Source organism: Melospiza georgiana, chromosome 3 (assembly GCF_028018845.1).
Source record: "Melospiza georgiana isolate bMelGeo1 chromosome 3, bMelGeo1.pri, whole genome shotgun sequence".
Taxonomy (NCBI): domain Eukaryota; kingdom Metazoa; phylum Chordata; class Aves; order Passeriformes; family Passerellidae; genus Melospiza; species Melospiza georgiana.
This window is the reverse complement of record NC_080432.1, coordinates 34602277-34625258: the sequence shown is the minus strand read 5'-3', so window position 1 is coordinate 34625258 and position 22982 is coordinate 34602277. Positions and strand designations below refer to the sequence as shown.

General features: G+C 41.8%; 1 protein-coding gene across 1 annotated transcript in view; it reads right to left on the bottom strand.

Annotated features, from left to right (window-relative positions):
• PTPN14 (protein tyrosine phosphatase non-receptor type 14) overlaps positions 1-18077 on the bottom strand; it is a 71078-nt gene extending 53001 nt beyond the window's left edge. The window contains exons 1-2 of the mRNA XM_058020765.1: positions 17904-18077; positions 11151-11320 (exon numbers count right to left, since the gene is read on the bottom strand). Coding sequence (XP_057876748.1) covers positions 11151-11320; positions 17904-18077 — 344 coding nt within the window. The remainder of the gene's footprint in view (positions 1-11150; positions 11321-17903) is intronic.
• Between the last annotated feature and the right edge of the window lie 4905 nt (positions 18078-22982).

Below are 22982 nucleotides of genomic sequence, written 5' to 3'. Positions count from 1 at the left end.
GCTAAGTCACAGTTTTCATGAGGTTCTGGAGCCAATTACAGCAAGACTAAAAATCTCCTTTCAGCAGTATTTAAGATAACTGGCTACTAATACAAACCAAGAAAAAGGGACATGTATGCACGTACACATGGAATGGGTACTGCTAGCAGTACAGCTACAGATATGCAACCATGTGTCTGTGTGGCACTGGGAAATCTAACAGGAGAAAACCAAGGAGCAAGAAAAGCTGGATTTAAATGGAAGACAATTCCAGGTTATCCTTGTGATCCTCCTAACACAAGTGCTTATCACTAAGCAGCGGTGAGGAGAGTTTCCTCAGAGGCTGAGAAACAAAAAGCAGTCAGTGTGACTCATCCAAACACAGCTCCATACACAAAGCAAGCTCTTCGCTGATGAAAGCAGAAGCTTAGATTTCTAGCCTCAGCACCATTCCACCTGTCAGATATCACAAAATAAATATACAGGCCACTCAAATTGGTTTTTGTTTCCATGCAGGAAGCCAGAAGAACTTTTTTTCAGAAAAAGAAAACAGAACAACAGAAGCTGGTCAGACCTTCAAAGCAAGTTTCAAAATGCTTAATGTATTTCCATCTCTTTAAGGATTATAAAATGTCTCAAGTACTAGGTTCAGTCTCATGGACCCTCAGCTCTTCTTTCTGGAATTAAGGTTCAATCCTGGCAGTCTATATAATTGAGACACATTTTTAGGACAGTGGTTTGCAGCTGAGTCCTAATTATAAACAGCCACTTCCTCTAATGGCCAGGAACAGGACACAAGGAAATGGGATGAAGCTGCTTTAAGGGAAGTACTTACACTGGGATTGTAAAACAGGGACAAAGCAGGGCCTGTTACGATAAGACAAGAGGCAACGCCTTTAAACTAAACAAGAGTAGATTTAGTCTACACATAATGAAGAAATTATTTACAGTGAGAGTGGCGAAGCCCTGGAAGAGGTTGCCCAGAGAGGTGATGGCTGCCCCATCCCTGAAAACACTGAAGATCAGGTTGGATGGAGCTCTAGGCACCCTTACCTAGTCCCTACTCATTGTAGGTGGGTTGGACTAGATATGACCTCTAAAGGTCCTTCTAACCCAAACTATTCTATAAGTCTTCTGTAATTCCAAGTTCAGAATGGATCTGAGGAAAAGATTCTTCACCTGTAGGGTGGTCAGTCACTAGAACAGGCTCTCCAGGGAAATTACTACAGTACCAGCCTGATGGTGTTCAAGGAGCATCTGAATGATGCTTTAAATCATATGACCTAGTTTTAGGTAGTCCTGCCAGGAGCAGGGAGTTGGGCTCAGTGATTGTTATGGGCGCCTTGCAACTTGAGAGGTTCTGTGACTCAGTGAACCCTCTTCTGTTCTGCTGCACATATCCACATTTTCTATTCATCTGGTTCCTTATATACTTTTGAAAAGGATGCATGATTAATGTACTGTCATCTTTGAAGTTTCACAGGCCACACATCAACCCCCTCAAAGCCATACCATTACTGAAGAATGACATTTCTTTCTTTGGTAAAGCTAGGTATTCTTTTTCCTTCTGGTTTTTGAGAGCTATAAAATATTTTGACTCACACCTTTCATGCCCTTCTTCACTGGCCCTTTACTAATCTAGTCTGAGTTCTGTTCTGAACATGTAAAAAAATCACAGACTGAAATTCATATCACTACCTCATTCCAAGATCTTCAAAGTCTGGGGAAAACCCTAACATAATAAAAATCACAAGCATGGACAATAAAATTGCTACATTGTACCCAGCTGTGGAATTGTTTTTTAAAAATCTCAATCATTTATGGCTGTCAGCCATGGTAAAAGCCATCCATATTGCTTATCCAGGCTCAGCCAGTGTCTCCAACGGCACGCGTGCCCAGGTGGACAAGAAAAGGAGATCCAAAGCACTTTTTCCCAATTGCAAACGTCTCCACTACCATAACTGCATGGAAGGGTTCAACCTGGGCTATCTAAGACCAGAGAGGAAGCTCTCACAACTTCTGTAAATGATGTATCACTAGTCTACAAGAAGAGCAGAACCTCAGAATGTAATCTTTGCTTCCTTTTAAAAGTGTCCAATAAGAAGGGCTAGATTACTCCAAAAGTATTTGTTCTACCAGAATTGAATGTAGAAACAGCTCCCATCAGGAAAGCAATATGTTAGAACACATGACTAAGCCCTAGAGCATAAAGTTAGTATTATTTCCTTATGATCAGATATAAATGTGAATCTGCCCAATGCCAAGACATTCCTGTTGCAACATTTCTAACCACCACAGCCATTGCCTTCAAAACACAGTAAAGCAAGAATGCAGGCTGAAAGTATCCTACACTGTATTTATAGTTATGCAACACTATTTTTCAGAGTTGCTACATATGTACTGCCCAACCACACACATGAAAACACATTCACTTTCTGGTCTAAAAGCACAGTATAATGTAACAGATTAGATCTAAGCGTCAACAGTTTCTTAAAATATCTGGCACAAAGAGCTCAGCTTTCAATAACCAACACACAGAGAACAAGCTCCCCATTCACGGAAGAAAGTCAGCTGGGAGAAGGGTTTGCCCTCCTCAGCAAATATTTTATAAACAGGGAATTAATGTTGAATCTTAGGTCTCCCTTGAAGGAGTTCTTACTTTTAAGTCAAAGTTTAAACATCCACTAAAATACACATTCAAAAAGAACCGACTGAAAAATATTACTGAAAAGAGAAACAACACATACACTGCAATAATATGAACACAACAAGACTCAGGTAAATACTGCACATTATTTGTTGTTGCTGTTCTCTAAATACAACATGAAAGCTAATTAAGTATCAGGGTGTTTACAACAAGGCAAGTACAACCCTAATGTGTGTGTTTCATGCTGCAGTAGCCACTAATATTAAAAAAGTCTAATAATTAAAACAAAACAATAAAACCATCAAAGGAGCACCAAAATGCAAATGCCCCAGACTGTCTAAGCCTGGGTGGCCACCCAGGGCTTTGAGGACTCATCCAGCTTGCACGCAGTTCCAGAACTGCTCCCTTGCCTGGACAACATGAGCCCAAATTCCAGCAGCTAGGAGGAAGAGAAAAGAAAAAGTAAGAAAGAAAAAAAAAAGGCAAAAGAAAAAAAAAGAAAAAAAAAGGCCACCGACATTTCCAAGTTACTTCACGACCCACCCCCAATCTTGTTCAACAGAAGAGAGCTGGGATCCCTGAGGACTCAGGACTCCCTGGCTGCACTCAGCAGTGGATCCCAGAGCTTGCCTTTCTCCCAGCTTTGGGAGATGGGGTGCAGTTCCAGGTGCAAGACGAACAACTTAAGGGCCCTGAACAGGACTGGGGCTTGTATGGTCATGCAGGCTCTCAAGAGCCATCTAAAACCAAGGGAATTCTGTTCCAGCAAAAATTTATGTGCCTCATATCAATTTATAAAATTTCAGCTCTAGAGCTCCTACTGCTTCCTCTGGGAGATCTCACCATGATATCCCAGAAATACTCTAATGAATAAGACACATAGATTAGTACTAGTCCCAACTCTTTTGCTGTGTTTCAATACTCATCACATATTCACAGCACCCTCTATTAGTTCTTCTAGTTAAACAGGAAAGAAACAGTACCACCACATATGGGGCAGCTGACACCCCATGCCCTTTCACTGTTGTTTCACAGCATTCCTCTGCAAAAACTTACCCAGTAATTTGACTCCCCAAATCATTTAGCTGAGAACACAAGCTTTGACGAGATTCACTGGATTAAATTATCCTCCATTTCTAAGGTCTGCCTTTCTTATACACTCTTACCCTGTCCTTTTCTGTTCGTTTGATACAGCTTCCATGTATAGCAGCAACTGTTTTAATTCATGTAAATCATTTAACATTGCAGTCCATGGATCCAAAGCCTTCTATAAAATAGAAATTATATATATATATATATGTGTGTATCTATATATATATACATATGTGTATATATAGTTATATATGTGTGTATATATACATATATATATATATATATATATATATATATATATAAAATACATATATAATTATAAAGTTGGAAATATTCTAGAAGAAAGAAGCTACACTGGTCTATGCTACACAAGGGTAGCTCAAGCTAAGAAACAAAGGGAACTGACAAAGTTTATAAATGGAAATACTAAAAACACAGGACTCTTCTGACCATTAATGTCATATTTATGTTGGAGACAACACCACAGTGAAGAGGAGGTGCATCATCCTTCCAGCTGGGCAAGGCACAAGGCACAGGGCTGTTTCTGGTGCCAAGGGGAGGGCTGTGTGTCAGGGCCTTTCCTGTGTGGTGTTAGTAGAGCTCATCAGCACGAGCACCGTGGCCATGACACTTCCCAGAAAAGCAGCAATGAGTGCAATCATTTTTCTGGAAACTGCCTTCAGATAAGATCTTTCCAAGACAGCAGGCATGCTCCTAAAACATGGGCTGGTATGTACACCATAAACACGAACTGACAAAGGCTCCTAGGAGGAGACAAAGCAAGACAAAGCAGTGAGACTTCTGCAGCCTGAAAACTAAACTTTTTTCCACTCTGTTACACACCAGTAGCACTGAAGGGTTAAATTCTGACTTAAATCTCCAGGTGTAAGGGACCAAACTCTGGACTTTTTTTTAATCCTTCCACCTTCCCATTTGCCATGTATCACTCAGTTCTCTCTCATTTACCAATCCACTCATGCAATCCAAAACATGCATCTCTCTTCTCCTCCTATCCTGCATGCTGTTTTTCTGTACTTTCATAGAAAATTTGTTAAATGTCAGTACATTTTTGAGGTCCATTGGCATTTAAAAAAATCCTGTAGGTCTATCTGTGGTGTAGCAACAAGCACGGCCACACAATCAGTCACAATCCTCGCTTCAGACAAGCACAGTCCAGAATGTCTGGAACAAATCTGATTGTACACATTGTGCTGTTTTTTCCAGCACAGTGTGATATTCAAAATAATTATTTTGGACAATGAAGCCAAACCAACTACCACGAGCTCAAAAGTACACACAGAGACTTCTGCAGCCACAAGCTGCAGGTGTGACCAACCATGAAAAGCAAAGCAGCCTCATGGACTTGTCACATGTAAATGTTACGTACTTAACAGCCAAAAGAGTTCCACTTCACTGAGCTTGCCACAAAACCAGGCTGGCACAGGACAATATGTGACATCCAGCCTTAACACAGAAATTAAAAGCACAGTGTAAGGAGCAGTAACTAGCAGAAAAGACTGCAGTGACTGGTAGAAATCTGCAGCTTGTCTTAAAAGCTAGCTACACAGGAGGATGTGAAACTTTAGCTTTTTGAAAAAAACAAAAAGAAAAGCACAGCTGACTAAAAGCAAAGATAAGCTCAAGTAGGCAAGACATCTAACAAGGACTTTTTTGAAGGAAGGCAAAAACTCCAGCATTTGTTAAAACAGATCTGCAAAATCATTTTTCCCTGTAAATATGAAGCACTCAAACACTAATTTTCCCCCTCTACTTTATACTCATATAATTTAAAAATTCATACCGTCCTAGGAGTCTGTACCTCTTTATGCTTTAAAAGAACTTCTGCTTAAAATGTCTTCGCCTAACACTGACAGAAATACAAAAAGAGGGAAAGGCCAGGAACAGTGAAGAAGAAATATTTCCTTAAAAGACAAACAAAAAAACAGCTACAAGAAATGGTGAAGAAAAGGGTATGGCAGCAAAATATCAGGGAAAATAAATTTTCACTTAGTTAAAAGAGGCTAAGTTTGAGGCTGAATTTTCCCAGACCGTCCAGAAAAGAGGCCTGGGAGGGAGCCACGGGCTCTAATTTTCCACCGGCAAACACATTCATTCCCACACTTCACAGGTGCAGCCATCCCATTCCAAACACTGTTTCCTTTCACAGGAAAGCTGTACAGCACGTTCTTCTGGGGAAACGCAGCGCTGACAGCTGAACCTGGGGCAGGAGCCCAGCGCAGCTCAGTGCAGGGGCTGGAACATGTCCCTCCCTGCAGAGCCGTGCATGCCAGACCCACCATGCAGAGCTCCACAGGGCCCAGCTCCATGGGGCACCCACATGGGAACTGCTCTCACTTCCAGAATTGTGTCCCACTCTGCAACAGCACACAAGCCACTGGATACTACTGAGTACAGAGCACCTAGTAAGATACTGAAAACTTCTTCCAGGAAAGAAAAAAGCAAAGCAGAGCAAAGCACACCTTTATTCCTTCACAGGAGGCACAGCAGTATCACACGCCAAGAAAGAGATACTGTGGGGAGCAAAATGTGACTTCAGTATTTCCTTAGAACTGTGGGAAGGGGAGAAAAGAAAAAGGCCCTGGATTGTCTGATAATTGTGCAGAAAGCAGCATCGCACCCACATTTTCAGAAAGCCACAAGAGTGTGTGGGTTCTCTTGTTTTTGGAACAAGAGCACAGTGAAAGCAAGCTTGTTTACTTTAGACACTGTACAAAGACTTTTTTTTTTTAAATAAATGCTTGAAAGGATGCCTCCTCTCTGAGGAGTTAGCAGAAAATAAAAGGCAGATTTATATGTCTAATCTATGCAAATATCTACTCTACAGGGCATCACAAAGACTGCTTTATATCAGACAGTATGCAGATCCCAGGTGCTTTAAACATGCCAAAAGCACAGGCAGCATCTCCATCTGCGATGGCTGCTCACTGAGAACAGCTGGATGACTAAAAAGAGGTTGTCTAAGTAGCCTTCCATGAAAAATGCTTTTTGCTAATGTGCCAATCCCCATACTCCCACCCAAATTACTCCTGCTATAACTGCCATCGAGTCTGAAGAGTTGGTTTTTTTGTTGTTGTTTGCTTGTTTTGGGTTTTTTTATTCTGTTTATCACAAATTCTTCTAGAAATTTTCAAATTGTAGAAATAATAACATGGTGAAAACTTCTACTGACAACTTAAGGAATTAGCATGGAGTTTTAATTAATCTGTAAAAATGGAAAACATCTGTGGGACTGGGGACCCGTAGAATGCCATGACCAGCGGGCAGGGAGATGCTGGAGTCACTGAGATGTTGGAAGAGACAGGATTAAGAATAAGGAATATATACAGATGGGAGCCTCAATTCCAGAGAAAAGAAAAAGAATAGAAAGGGTAGAGAAATAAGAGGCCTAGAAGGTGGGAAATAGCTTTCCTAGGAGGCAGCAGAAGTCTTGATGCCAAGAGAACAATGCTCTGAAAGCAAGGCATAGCAACATTTATGTCATGGCCACTACCAGAAACAAAAACCAGGTACTCTACAACTGGTGTCTGCTTTCTGTATGTTTCCCTGGGACATCCTTGGGAAGCATCCATCACAGGTCAGGAAACATGACAGCCCTGAGTAGCCCCAGCATTTGCATTCAAAACCACAAATTGAACAAGGCTGACAATGTCCTGCAGGTGCTTCTTATCCTGTCCCAGTGATTAACTTCATCCAAAGAGAAAAAACCTCTACACCACCAACATTTTCATCTTCAAGCATCAGTCTTGTATCAAAGAAGGAAAGAACTGCAAGCCAGAGTCAGACATGACCTACTAAAACAATCAATGTGCTCCCCAGAGTACTCTTCGCTTCATCCCTTCTTGCAGATCTCAGAGGTTGGCGCCTAAGAGCTTAAAACCTAAATAAACTGCTCTGGCACTCTTGTCTTTTCATTTTCTTTACCACAATCTCTCATATTATCAGAAACACCTCTGACAAATTAACTACAGGCATCCATCCCACATGAAGACATGGCAGTACTTGTGTTTATATGGCAGGCACCTGCAGCTCTACAGGCCCTAAATAACCAGATACATGGCCGGCCCAGGTAGACCACTCACCCACCCAGCATCAATCCACAATTATGGGGTCATTTGGACACAAACTGAAATGCATGGCATGCCTTCTAACCATAAACCCCCTTCTTTATTGGGGAGGTGAAAAGATTTCCCAGAATAAGTGTGGAATCTCTCCTTCCATGAATATATTCTACAGTCCTAGCGCAATCTCCTCTAGCTGACCTTGCTCTGAGCAGACAATCTCATCTCCAGAGATACCTTCCAACCTCAACCATTCTGCAACTGCTGCTTGCATTTGACTTCAGTAAATCACCTGTCCTTCCCACACTGTGACTCCCTGTGAGGGACAGCGCTGACTCCTCACGACACTGCTGTTCCACTCCTCTCCCAGCATGGCACACGTGGACAGGTTTCCATCAAGTCTGTCCAGCACTGGGACACAGTTCTTGGAGCAATGTTACTCACCCTTACTTGTGCTTCCACACTTGGCTTGTCAATACAGGAAGGTACCAGAGAAACCATGAAGAGCTCCTGACCACTACCAACACCTGCAGGCAATTAAAATCCATGGGCCTGGAGGCATAATTAGCATTTTCTACTTCTGGCAGTCATGATAAGATGAAAAAGAGTTATAATTTTATAGAATACTGTAGTGATGGTATCAGGATTCTTACCATTGGTCCCAACCACTGAACAACAGCCAAACACAAAATGTTTCACATATTGTCTTCAAAAGATCTTTCAGGTGATATTTCACATAAAAATATTAAGGAACACTACCTCAGAGCCAGTGACCAACACCCTAAGTAACGCTCCTCTCAACCAACAGAGCCTAAAAGACTTGCATCATTTTCCCTTTTTGCAATGACAGTGTATGAGACACAGGAGGTCGCAGCCACTGGAAACAGGAAGGAATATTCAATTTGGCAACAAATTTCTCAAAACCAGCTATCAAGTCTATAATCCTACAGATCACAGGCAGAGCAAACCAGCTCAGGAAACCAACTCCCTAGTGTTTGAATACTTGTGCATTATGTCAGTGTTTGCTGAAGCATTCTCAGAAGACTTCATCATCTTCAGAGAATATTAATCAACCTTGGAAACCCTGGAGTCTACAATTAACTGAAAGCTTGCTGCTGAGAGATGGGATTCACCTTCAACTCCAAACACAGCCAGGCAAGCTCAGGGCTGGAGGTGTTTCCACTTGGAGAGGGTTACAAAGGTGACAGGTCCACTGCTGTCAGTATGGTCACCACCTCTGCACCTTTGGCGGTGGTTGTGTTTTGGGGTTGGGTTTGTTTGTGGTGGATCTGCAGCCTCCCAGAAGGGGATGAAGTGTCTCATCACAAGTTCTGCATTTCAGACAGATTTGTCATTTGTACCTAAATATAAATCAAATACACAGGCACTGAGTGGGCGAGTCCAGTGCCTACCTCAACATCACATGTAATCATATCATGATCAAGTCTAATCCTAGAAGCAGACACCAACAAAATAAAAGCAAATGTTGAATTAATTTACCAAGAGCCAAAAAAAAAAACCCTATAAGCCCACATCCATCTGTGCATCTAATCAGGTTTTAAACTAAGCCTTTCTCTGCCAGTTGTTTCAGAAGAATCCTCCAGGTCCCCATCGTTGCCTCCAACATGAATCTACCTATTGCTGAAGGTTTGCTGCCATCACACCATCTCCAGTGCAGCAATTCCACTCCATGAAACAAACAAACAAATCTTAACAGGCTATTCTATATCTGAAATCCTCTAGTAAACTGCTACACACCTTTAAAAAAACATAAAAGGCACTTATAAGACTCTACAGCTTATGCTATCAATCACTTCAGAAAGAAAAACAATTCAGCAGCAGCCACTCCAATTGAGAGTGCTGTGAAGTTCAATTGTCACTGAAATGCTTTGTCACTGAAATGCTTTGTTCTGCCTGGGCAGAATGAGCAAATATACCTCTGCAGGTGAGCTATGAATGAGCAATCAGCACTGCAGGCTGCAGCTTGAAGAGATAATAGCATCCAAGCAGCCACAATGCTTCCTTGCACACAACCAGGCCAGGATGGGGCTGACAAATTGAGCAACACAACATTTCAGACATTCCCTCTGCACGTTAAAACAATTCTGAAGGAAAAGGTACTGAGGCTTCCCTCTCCCAGTGCCTACAAAGCAGGAACACACAGATACAGACAAGCATCAGTGTTTGGTCTGTTCTCAGAGAAATTGCAGTTTTATGATGCTTTTATCCCACTCTTTGGCAAGAATTCAGCACACACAGTTGTCAAGGGATGGCTTGACAGCTGCCAGTTCAAGACACAACTTTTTCACATCCTAACACCACCAATTCCCCAGTTCAGTGAAATAAAGATCCTTTAAAATATGCAATCTGCAATATAAAAAAAATGCTTAATGTCTTGGATGCCTTCTAAAATTAAGGCCATTCTTTCTTCACTATTGATATATCTTTTCCTAGCTACCATGACCATGTGGTGAATTCCAGCAACGGCAGGTTTTTTTCAGTGGCAAGGCCTCTGCCACCCTGAAGCCTTCATCCACTTATTCCAGGCTTTACCTTCAGTTGTGCTGATACAACTTTGCTCAGAGAAGATAAATTAAATAATTTTGGTTAAAAAGAAAACAATTCCACCCCTTTTTAGGTGAGGTGGGCTTTTTTCTCCTCGCTCTCTTTTTTGTATTATTAAATTTCAATACAGCACAGATGTGCAAAAACCACCCAGTGATGTGGTTTACAAAAATAGCCCCTCAAAACAGTTGTATTGTTACAACTGCAGCACAGGGCTCTGAATAAAAGAGCAATTCCCACTGAAGTTGTTTGCAAAGGTACGCCCTGATCATAATTAAAGGACTAATGCCCTCTTAACAGTTTTAATCTTTTTGTGAAGCATAAGGGAAAATCAAGAGTGGGATGAGCAAAACCTGGGAAAAAAAAATGCCAAAGTTCACTTTCACCAAAGCACATGTAGGCTTAAGAATAATAAACTTTGTGGCTTCCTTTTCACCAGGAGAAAGTTACAGAAGAAAATCCATAGTCACCATGGTCCTTTCTAAAATTTATGTCAGATTTATAGTCATATAACTATGACTCCCATTTTTTCCCCTGCAGTTAGTCATGCACAATCATCCAGTGAGACAGTTTTGGTTTTTTTTTCTTCTTCCCAAGTAGAAATAATCAAGTGGTGACTTCTCCCATTTTTTCCCATTTGGGCAATCATCAGGAAAGGAAATAAGCAGATGATACCTGAGCAAACACTGAATGCCAGAAACAGAGCAAGTGTTTCTCTCAGATGCTCTGTCACAGGCCCATTCTCTCCCAGCTCTATCCCAACACTGTGAACAGAGGGAAGCACATACCTTGTCACCTCCTGCTGCAGTCGGGAAACACTGGGCACATAGAACATCACCCCAAAGAAAAGCAAAGGCTCATTGGCAAATTTGTCCAGCTGCTTCTTCAGAGGCTTTTCCAGTTCAACCCAGCGGTCCTGCTGGTTCTTGCTGAGAAACCAAAGGCCAAAGTAGTGAGTCTAGACAGAGAAACACATGAGTGTCAGTTTACCTTTGTCAGCTAGATCACTCACACGATGCCACAAATGCAAATAAGAACAGATGGCACTGTGTATATTTTTCCATATGCAAAGTCAGAGTAATTTCTTTTTTACTGCCCGTTTTAGTGGGACATTTTGAAAACAATGACAAATTAATATTGCAATATACTTCACAGTGCACTATCTGCCTTCTACCATCTCTCCCAAATGCATATTGAAGAGCTCTACATGACATTGTGGCATAGGTGACATAAATGATTTACAGCAAGTGCCTGAGTGTTTTCTCAAGGGACACCTGTGCTTTGTGAACAGACAGCAAACGCCAAGCCTGAATTAAAGCGCAAAGGCTTCATGAGGCTTTGAATCAGGCCCACTTCACACAAAGGACAAGGACTCCTCCAACTAGAAAAAAAAAGAATGCAAACCCACATGCATATGTCAAAACATATCTACCAATACCAGAACCATTTACCCAACACAGAATTGTTCACTCTTTTTTTTTTAAACTCACTCACAAGGTTTTATGACGGACAAGTATACAGTTAGAACGCGCACATCTCACAAGCTGTTTGCTCTAGGCTCCACAGAAACACCAGGTTGGAAACCTCAGCTGTTTCCTGCCCAGTGCAAATCTCAATGGCTGTGGCAGCTCCTGTATGAGCCACGTGGGACTGTTGCTGGTGAAGAGGAATTAACACAGAACAGCACTCAGAACTACAGCTACAAAGTGGCAATAAAGCTGCTGAAGGAATAGCCAATCCATCGTGAAGGATTTTATTGAAAAGCACTTAAACATCAAGTACTATGGCTGCAGATCTGAAGAAAAAGTGAAAAACATTGTAGCAGACAAATTGCAGATGTTAAACTTTGCAAAATCCACCATGAACAGCCTATTTCATGCTGGTATGGATGTTTCTATAAAAACCATTGCACACATCATGACTTAGCACACAACACAAGGACAAGTAATACAGTACCAAAAATTTTAAATGCTTACAAATGGCAACAAACCAGTAGGGAAGCACTGCTCCAACTACTTTATAGCTGAAGGCATGCAAGAGACAAACATGCAAGACTCTGAATGGGAGCACAGGTGTACTTCCTTTAGGGTCTCATTACATGCGTATTTTCAACTTTGGACAACATCCAGACTAGCATTTAACTAAGGTGATAACTAATTCAACTTGATTCCTCATTTAAGCCTGACAAACAGCTTGAGCACTGCTCAGTCTGGTACAGTGAAGCAAACTTGTTCTTTTGTAGTATTTCCTCCTAGAAATTAAAGGTATCTTCAATAAATCAGTCAATCAATCTACCTAGGGCACAAATAAATCAAGAAATCAGCATCTCCCACAGGATAAACTTCAAACAAAACTAACCTCACAAATGTTCCCTGATATATTTCTACTCTCCCTTTGTAGTCACCAGTGGATAAAAAGTTCTTTCTGATGAGTTCACCATGGTAGTAATTAGATTAAAATGAAGGAGGGAGGGACAGCGGAGGCAGCAAAGAAAAGGAATTAATGTGAAGGCAGAAAAAAGCAGTGATTTTACCACCTCTAAAGGGAAACCCTTTAACACACTTGAAAATCACTGCAGGGCAGCTCATCCTCAGCAAGAAACAGTGCAGAGATGCAAAAACAGAGCTTCCATATTACTTGAAAAAGTAAACATTCACAACAGCTAGAACCCCAAATTTGAAGTGTGAAGTACTTCTAAAACATCTACCAAAGAAGAAGATTTGGACTCTGAAGCCTAGAAGAGTTATTCAAGGAATTCAGGGATTGCAATTAAACAGCTAGAATGAGCACAGTCCCTCCCCTCTGAGTGGGGGCTGGGAGACAGCGCCAGTTTAGATTTGCTGCAGTAGAAAGGCTCTTCAAGTACCAAATCTAGAAGCAATCCCAAGGAACAAGAAGTAAATGAAACACAGTGCTGTTGAAGCTTCTGGGTTACAGCAGGTACTGTGGAGCAAACAGGGCAGCATGCATTTTGCACAACTAGAAGACAACTGTTTTCCCGGAAAGCAGCCTGGAGAGGATCAAGCTACTGCAGCTGAAGCACAGGAACTGATAGCAGAGCAGAGCCCATGCCTCAAATTCACGCACTTTGGAGAGACAGTTATTTGAAAATCAGGTCCCTGTTGCCAGCAACTTCACTTCTTGAAAATGTCATGTGTTTTTTAAGAACCTACAGTGGAGAATTCCTGTAGCCACTGCAGTACACACCTGAAGAGACCCTCCCCACTATGAGTATCAGTGATCCCCAAAAAGGAACAGAAGAACATGGGACTGGAAAGGGATGGACCACCAAGTTCAGCATGCTATGAGAAGGCATTTGGCTCTCCAGAAGGTGAGTCATGCCATGCTGTCCAGTCCACAAAGCAACCCAAAAATTAGATGAGGTTATAAAAAAATGGGATCTTCTATCTATAAGCAGCTGATTAAAAACTAGGTTGATTCCAAAAGCTGGTCTGGTTGTCCATCTGCACAAAGGGAACCACTGACTTCACTCAGATTTCCAGGGAATCAATATCTATACCTACAGCTGTCAGGTTCTGAAGCAACACAAATTATCCTTGAGGTTTTAAAATTTGTCTCACCTACCACACATGACTTCATACGTGGTACCAGGAAATTGGTTCACACTCCTCCAGGAGCTGCAGTCCTCTGCTGAAGCAGCAAACAAGAACCAGAGCACTTGGGTGCCAGAATGAAAAGGTGATTCTCAAAATACAGTGCATCCCAACACCAGACTTACAAAAACTGCACTGGGAAGTCTTAAAATAGGTGACATTATAGCTGCCAGTTCAGAAGGCAACATCATTTGTTTTGGACTTGGCCTTAGCTTTCCTCCCAAGTCCAGAACCACCCCAGCATTTACGCTGGGCCAAACAAGTAGAATGGTCACCCTCAGGAGATGACAGAAAATCACTAAACCAGCAAATGTCATTCTAAAAGATTCATCAAGCCCAGCTCAGTGTTTGTTAAAGAATCTGGTTAGTCGGCCAACTAAATATTTATCCTTGAGGAAGAGATGGAGTTCCAGCTTCTCCAGGCAAAAAACCTTAAGCCTTGCTATCCCAGGGCACTTGAACAGAGGGGAAGGTGCCATTTACAGCAGCCATTTATTGTTTTATTTATAGAAGGCCAATGTTTTATTCACAGAAGGTCTTTTGTCCAAGCACTGCCTGAACCCCATCTCGGCTTTGCTGGCAAGACGAGTCAAACCAAGCCACATTTGGTGGCAATCTGGCTGCAAAACCCCAGGTTTCAGCTGTGCCCTGAAAGAAAGGAGCACCTTCTGGGCCACTAAAGGTCAGAGCAGCAGCAAAAGGCCAGCTCTGCACAGTGCACAGCACTTGCCTGTGGTGCTCAGCTCACCAACCTCCTGCTTTGGTTTGGGGCTTATAGGGTGACAGTGATGGACATACCATTGTGAAATTTGGCTCACAAGAACAATTTTGGTTGGAAAGAACCTTCTTGCCCTCTCTCCCACCTACAATACATCAGAGCATACCACCTTTAAACGTTTTAGCATTTTAGAAAGTGAATTAAAAAGAAGAAAAAGGATAAGGAAACGTGAAGACTCCCAACAGATTTGTACAGATTACTATGCTACTTCAAGTAGGTTCACTTAGTCTGGAAGTGGAATGGAAAAATGACATTACATTGGGGAAAAATCCTTTTCATAAACTGTGCACATACATACATGATTATAAAATTACATTTTTGGCCCTGTCTTTCCTCTCCCTTCCTCCCCTCTTCTTGTCTTTACCTTTTACCTAATGCTGGAATAAGATCACATTTTATTGGAACCAGTAACTGTTCAAGTAGAAGACCTGATGCTTTGTCAAGAGCTTTGCTGAAAAGGATAAAACCAGATTTTACAGTAGTTACATGGCTCCACTTTCTGCTGACCTACTCCTGAACCCTGAGTCAGTCAGGCAGGGAGTTGCATTCCCCAGAGATCAAACAGAAATATGCATAATCCACCAGATACTGTTTTTCAGTCATGTGTGGTATGATCGACAGTCCCTCACAACAAGGCATAATCTCAAAAGAGTTTTGCTTTTCAGCAGGAAGGGTTTGGACAGTTTTTTGTTCATTTCTAAGAATTGGATTGAGTGAGACATGGATGCATTCCTAACTTGAAGGTAAAAGCTGTGGTACACCTGGGATTTACTTTAACAAAACTGAGGTATTACCTGAGACTGCAAGGAGGAGACAAACAGGATTTTAGCACTGTTTTGTTAGCATGGGACTTAATGAGGGTTGGCTTATCCTTACTTGTACATCACAGCTTGCAAATCAGGATTTCTAAGAAAAGGCATATGCCAGCTGCAGGTTTTGCTGCATTCAGGGAATTTTAAAACTCTCTCTGTGACATGAATGCTTGCAAGGATTTTTGCCTCAGGTACACTTAACAGGCTTCTCTACTCAGCTATCCAGTTGCACAAATCTTGTAGAAATTTGAGCTTTGTGAAAATATTTTTGACCCTTCAATAGAATTTGGGTGGACAGTGAGGTCAAAAATGATGGTAAACCTAGAGAGGAAAGGCGACAGTCATCAAATTACCTCATCATCCTTACAAACAGTGGCAGGAAGACTACAGGGCAGAAGAAGAATTGAATTTGGGGTCTGAAAGAAAGAACAGCACCAGGCACCTCCAAGCTTGCCAGCTCCAATTATTCCTCATCCAAGCAGCAAAAGAAGACACAGGGAGACCCTCTCAGAGTTGAAGGAGCTAGGTGATTCTCTCCTTTAAAAAAAAAAAAAAACCCAAAACACCCACTTCTGTCAAAAAACGCTGCACTGTTGAAATCTGAACTTTACAAAACCAGTTCAACGTTGCCAAAGCCTTGTTTAGAAAAAAAAGCAGGGAGGGTGATGAAAGAAGGGGAATGCGTTCCAACAACATCAAAGCATTCTCTTCTATGTTGTTAAAATATTTTTTTATCTTGAAACACAAACTTTTTGTGCTGACATATTTCTTCTTGCATGACAGAAATAATTTTGAAAATTAAAAAAACCCAAAGCAATAGAAAACCCCCATGGAACTGAACACGGACCTAAACAGCTTCCTTTGCTACTCTACTGTCTGTAATTTCATTTCTCTGGAAAATTTTGGAACTTCCAAAGTGGAACAAAACACATTCTGAGATCACAAAATGCTTTGTGGAAAAGAACACTGACCCGCTGACAGAGCTATTGTTTGCAAATGCAGGTGGACCTCCAGAGAGAATCAGGAGGCCCCAGACTTCTCCTGCACCAACTAGATAAGCTCACGGGGAACATGAGGAGAATCACTTCATTCATTTCAATGCTTTCTGCATTGGAAGGAAAGAGAGAACCTTGGTTCTTCCCTAAGGACACCCTAGGGCATCACAACAGAAAGGAAAAAAATGGAAAAATGATGTATTGATAAATCTTGATCTCTGTAAGTAAAGGGAGGAGGGGGAGATGATTCTACTAAAATTCATATTTAAAACCAAACAAACAAACCAATCAACCACCCGAGCATGAAAAACACTATGCAGTATTTCCTCTGCCCTGTTCCTGCCTGCACATTTTCCAGCCTATTCTGGAGACACACACAGAGTTCTCCCATTCCTTATCATTATAAAAAAAAGGGGGGGGGAAAGAATTTTTGTTTAGTTTTCAGATATTGGAGTTATTTGTATGCTACCTTCCCGCTGCCCCCACTACCATGGACAACCTGAATAAAACACTGCAAGATTTTTAATTTCCCCAACTGCGCTTACAGAAAGTATCAGCCAGGACAGCCAGATGATAACACAGCAACTTCCAGGCAAAGGTTTTTCACTTATGATTTGCAGAAGTGTAGAAGCATGTAGGATACACACAGGGAGCCCACAGAAGGTAAGAAGAGTCAGTCAGTTCACTTGTGCCATGCACGTTGGAGAGGTATTTCTATAAAGGATTCAACACTTAAATACTAAACACTTCAACACAGCAAGAAGTAGAAAAGTAAGGATTTCAGTCTTGAATAAAGGCTGGTTTCTTCGACATTTCCAGAAGCATTGGGAATGTGAAAGAAGACTTTTAGGATTTCAGATGTGAAATTTTAAACAAAACCAAAAGAAAGAAAAACCCCACAAGTAAAACACAACTGTTAGTGTTACTATTGCCCTCTTCAGTTTTATAGTAACAAGAGTATTTACATAAAGGCAGAGGTTTTAAAGCCAGTAGTCACCTTCCTATTTGCATAATTCAGCCAGCAGTACAGTGAAACCAGGGCTACATTCAGAAAAAAGTTACTGTAACTTGTCCTTTGGCATCCCAGCTCAACAAGTAACACTCGCGGCTTTCTAAGAAAAGAAACTCGGTGTTACAGAGAGCTCCCAAAGCCAGGACGGATGAGCAGCGGCCCAAAGCCCCGAGCGCCGTTCCGTGCAATCAGAGCGTGTTTGTCCAAGCTCCAGCTGCTGATCCTATCTGGCCAGCCCTGAGAACATCATGACTCAAACGCACAGACTGCTCGAGCTAAAATCGCGTCCAATTACCCAGCGACAGATGGCGCTTCCCGAGCCGCCCTTACCTCGCGCAGTTCCAGCCTCTGGGCGACAGCCTCCAGGCACTCCTGGCCCGTGCTCTCCACGGACAGGGTGCACTCGATCACGTTGCTGTCCAGCAGACGGATCCTGGTCACGAAGCAGTTCTTGCTGAGCACGTTGTAGCGCCGGGTGCGCCGCAGCTTGAGCCCGAAGGGCATGGCTGCGGGCCGGCGGGATCGGCCCTGCCGCGGCTCTCTCTCGCCGCGCTACCAGCGCCGCTGCCCGCCCGCCGCCGAGGCCGCCTCAGCCGGCACCGCTCTCCTCCGCAGACGGAGGGAGCTGTCCATTCCTGGGGCGAGCTCCACGGGACTCCTGCAAAACACACACGCACAAGTAAGGAGACCCGAGTGCGAAACAAGACGTTCCTGAAGTTCAGCGGGAAAGAACTTCACGTTTTAAAACCATGAAATAAACACCTCCACACACAGGATTGCCAGGTACTCGCTACATATCCCAAATGAATACCTTATACAACCAATCTTCCACAATACTGTGTTGGCGCTGAATTTAAAGCACGGATTTAATTGCAAAGCCGTTCTTTGAGAGGCTCAGTACAAACAGCAACTCTACAGGGCACTCATCCAGAGGTGCTAACTCTCCCACCATTACCCCCACCACAGGGGTCTATAACATAATCTTCGAGTTTTCATGCCCTCGGGCCAGCTTTGAAAACTAGTTTAAAAACCTAAGGAATAGAGGCTTTGAAAAGAGGCGCGATCTTGAAAGAAGAAAGGCTGGCTGCGGGTCCGCAGGAAATGCAGGCACTCAGCACCTCCGAAAAAATCAAACCTAAAACATGCATGTGAAAAGCAAGAAGCATCCGAGCCATTTCAGAGGAGCCTCCTCCGAGGCGATCCCTCGCGATTTGCTGGCTTCCAGCTCCAAACCCTCCTAGGTGCAATGAGTAATGGCAGGAACGCGGCTGCCAGAGACCGGGGCAACACCGAGTGGGAGGAAGACAACACATATTCTAGATACTCATTCTAACTAGCACTCCTAAAATTTATCAGGGACACATGCAAGTGCTGAGTCAAAACACAAAGTAGACAAAAGAACTAGAGATACAAAAGTAATGACATTTAAGATGTATGATCCTCACTTGCAAGAACCACTTCCTTTAAAATGAAACAAACCAAAAGAGTTTAGCTAAAACCAGGTTCAAGCTGAACTAAAACAAAGCATTTGCACTGACATAACCAGCTCTAAAATGCCATTTTTCACGTGCCAAAAGGAATGAAGCAAATAGAAAATTACTTGCTACCCAGTCTTCCTGGTTTTGTTTGAATATTCTGGAGCAAAAAGTAGACAAACACTAATGGTGACATTTAAGAGTCCATTTCTCTTAACCAATAGTACTGCAAATGAAAAATTAGATCCCATTTCCTCATTTCTTAAGATAAGCGAGGGAAGGCAGTGCCAGCAGAGTATGCATCATTTGAATGCGCCAGCTGAGTGTGACATTTCAAACAGATAGTACATTGCCCACACGTACCCCTTGGCACAGAACTGCATGAATCAGTTATTTTCAGTTTTTACTGAATTTAGTTGCTATAGAGATAATTAAAAGCTGCCCAATGGACTACAGTAGTTATCATTACACTAGAAAAATAACTATCACAATTTTACATGAAGTGTATTTTCCAAAGCCAGTATAACTTGACATTTATCAGGGAGTTAGAGCAACACAAACAGAACAGGAAAAAAAAAAATAAACACACAAACAGAAAACCACTGGTTAGGTGTGTGACTAGCATGGTAGTCTACCAGCATCACCAGACAAAAGCCTAGAGACTGAGAGGGAGCACTGCTATTTGACTGAAGTGCAAACAAACCTATCAAATTAGCTGCTGTGGTTTAATCTCCCATTTTTAGCTTTCATGGGTACAGACATAATGTATTATTTTCAGGTAATTGCATGAGAGGGCTGTTATACCTTGCATTGCTCTAACATCAGAAGCCATCAAAGACATAAATACATCCTCACAACAATCTGACGAGGCAGGGACATGTTACCCAAGACTCACACAAAAGGAATTGAAACAAACATTCACCAGCTTGTTCAGCACTACTCAGAACAGTGGCTGCAGATCTCACCATCACCATGCAGGACAGGCTACTGCTTCAACCCCTGGCCAACTACTCACCAACTGCCCTGCTGACCAACCTATCTGAAACTACCGCCTGAATCTGAAAAGTGGGAAGAATGAAAGGAAATTACAGAGAGGAAAGGGTGGGGAGGACTACATCTTATCAAGGACAGCATTTTTGTTCAGTCTCTGGCTTCACAGACTATTTTAAGTGGGACGCAAGGAGAGTTTTAGCTAAATAATTCAATTTCAAAAAACACTTTTCTCTTTCATTACTGTTAGTTGCACACATTTCCTTGCAGAGCATGAGCCATTCCCTGTACAGTAACTGTACAGTTAGCAGTAGCCTAAGAATGAAATCAATGTTAATTAAAAAACCCCAAGTGTCTGGCCTTGCTGTCCAGGTAGAGCTACAGCTGGACAAGCCATCCCAGAAGGGGTGTGTGCAAACACCCTATTCTGGAACAAACCCATCAGCTCCTGTATGCCAGAAATGTCAACATGGATTGGACATTAACTGCTCTAAGTTGTATCATACACTCAGGAAAACAAGGCCAATATCTCCCCTGCTTTTCAAAAGCAGTAAAGGAACAGGAGTTTTCCCTTAATTCTGCTGAGGGCAATCAGCTGGCACCATTTTCTCAAGGTGCAGATGTACAAATGGTTTAATGGATGCACTCTGTGTAATACAGACTGGGTTACTTTTCCATTTAGCTTAAATATACATATGAATGCCCAATGACATCTCACTCACGTAAAAGGTCACACTTAACCTAGCTTCCAGTTAAAGAATTAAATGGAATGGCAAGGCTGGAAATGCTTAAAAACCACTCAGATTGCCCCAGCTCATAAAAGCTGTTAATTCTCAAATCAATGCACGTGTCTGAGTTTTTTGTTTACACATATTCTGGATGTCTGACCAATTTCTCACTGGGTTTTCTGTTAAGGTTACTAAGTAAGATCTCAAAGATGAGTCATTTACAGGCACCTAAAGGTAAACTAGGTTCTTCAGTGTTTGCATCATCTTAAAACCATCAGGAACATTCATTTTTATTCACAGCTATTCTGTAGATGACTGAAAAAAAATGTCATTGAGAGACAGGAATGTTTTGGTCTTCCAAATGAAGGATTATTCCATTACTGGATCTCCTTTCCCCATTTACAGGTTGCCTGGGAGAAGCAATGTCCCTAACAAAGTCATCCCAACTGTGCCGGCATTCACAACACTCCCCTCCTCAAACTCACTCTTCCACTTAAAACAAAACCAAACCAGTGAAACTAATGCAAGCCTATAAACAGCTAATCAGATAACCATGAACTTGTTCTGATGTTAACAAAGGATTTCTATTAAGAAATCCTTTCTATTTCAGGCGTGAAAGGGAGACATAACATCTTAAACTAACATTTTCTATTAAGAATTTATATTTCTGAAGAGAAATTACACTGAGCTCCTTTGGGTATTTTTTCTTTTTTCTGTATCAATTGCTCTTTGCAAATTAAGCTCATTCTAAGAAGTATGCTGAAGTAAACAAGGTTCTTAGTTAAGAGCATAAGCTTTGGAATTTAAACATTCTGCTAAGTGGAAATTCCTTATGTTTAAAGTACATACTCTGTAGGCCTACAAAACACACACAAAACCTTAAAGTCCTTCAACCATTTCTCAGAAAACAGCTACGGGGAAAAAAGGTATCCTAAATACAGTTTGAAGACAGATACAATATCTTTATAGATTCAATATCTTTGTAGATTCTTGGTAAAAATTTGTATTCCCCTACTTCAATGGACCAAGAGAAAACTGAACAAGACAGTTCCTTTGCTATCACATACATCGGAATCAGACTTTTTATGGTATTTACTTGAAAAAGCCATGTGGAAAAAATCACTGGCTGTGGAATGGGGAAGACAAAAATGGGAAAACACAATAAAGAATGAAAACAAATTTCAAATTTGACACAGAATAAAACTAAACCTTCAATTCACTATCTCATGCCAAGCAAAACACAAGTTCTCCTAAGAGCCTTCACTAGCAAACAGCTTAAAGAAAACCACATAAGTCTCAGCTCAAGACACTCTTACCTATCTCTTTCTCTGTGTGTGACTGAAGGGAAACATCTCGCTTGGTCTGGAAGCCTTGCCAGCACACTGCAAAGGCAGCAGACACAGAGGTATGCATCTCTCCAACAGTATTTGATTTCTCCACAGCACCACTGCATCTTGCAAGGGGAGAAAGAAGGTCTCCTTGATCATTCTTGCAAAAATCCTTCTCAGTGTAGAAGAGGTTTCAAGAGGTATCATTTCCCCACTGTTCAATCATAGAATACTGCTGCTCATGTACCAAAAGGTAGGGGGAAAAGGCATAACTCATACAACCAAGCATATCTTGCAAGCACAATGGTGGGGACCGAAGAAACATCTTCAGGATGACACAGCTATAATGGTTTAGGCAGGAAAAGGCTAATCCATTAGTGCTGTTAGTGACCTTAGCAACTACTCTTCTTCACTGGCCACTCCTACATGAAGAACTAGGTCAGATTCACACTGTGATATACAGCACAGAATGGCTTCTGATTTTTAAGAAAACTTTGTTCGTTTCTGCATAGAATAGAAATTCTCCTTATGAATTTAAATTATCTGATACAGGTAAAAATTTGTGCTTTTCCAAACCACTAGTTTTCTTGTTGTCTTTGATTTTTAATGAGACATTACAGTGAAACCAGATCAAACCACTACTACTCAAAAAGCAAATGAAGTAATATTTTACAGGTTTTCCAAACCTAAAATGAAAAGAAGCCAGAAACACAAAAAATTCTTCCTCAGTTCTCCCAAAGTCAGCTGGGGCTGGCAAGATTTTTGTTTGCTAGCAATTTTAAAAGACAGACTGAAGGTATCAAGGGAAGCCAGGTTGCTTGGTGGTTCAAGCAGAGGAAGAGGCCATCAGGCAGAAGCTGCTTTGCGAGGTGAAGGGCACTGCTCCAG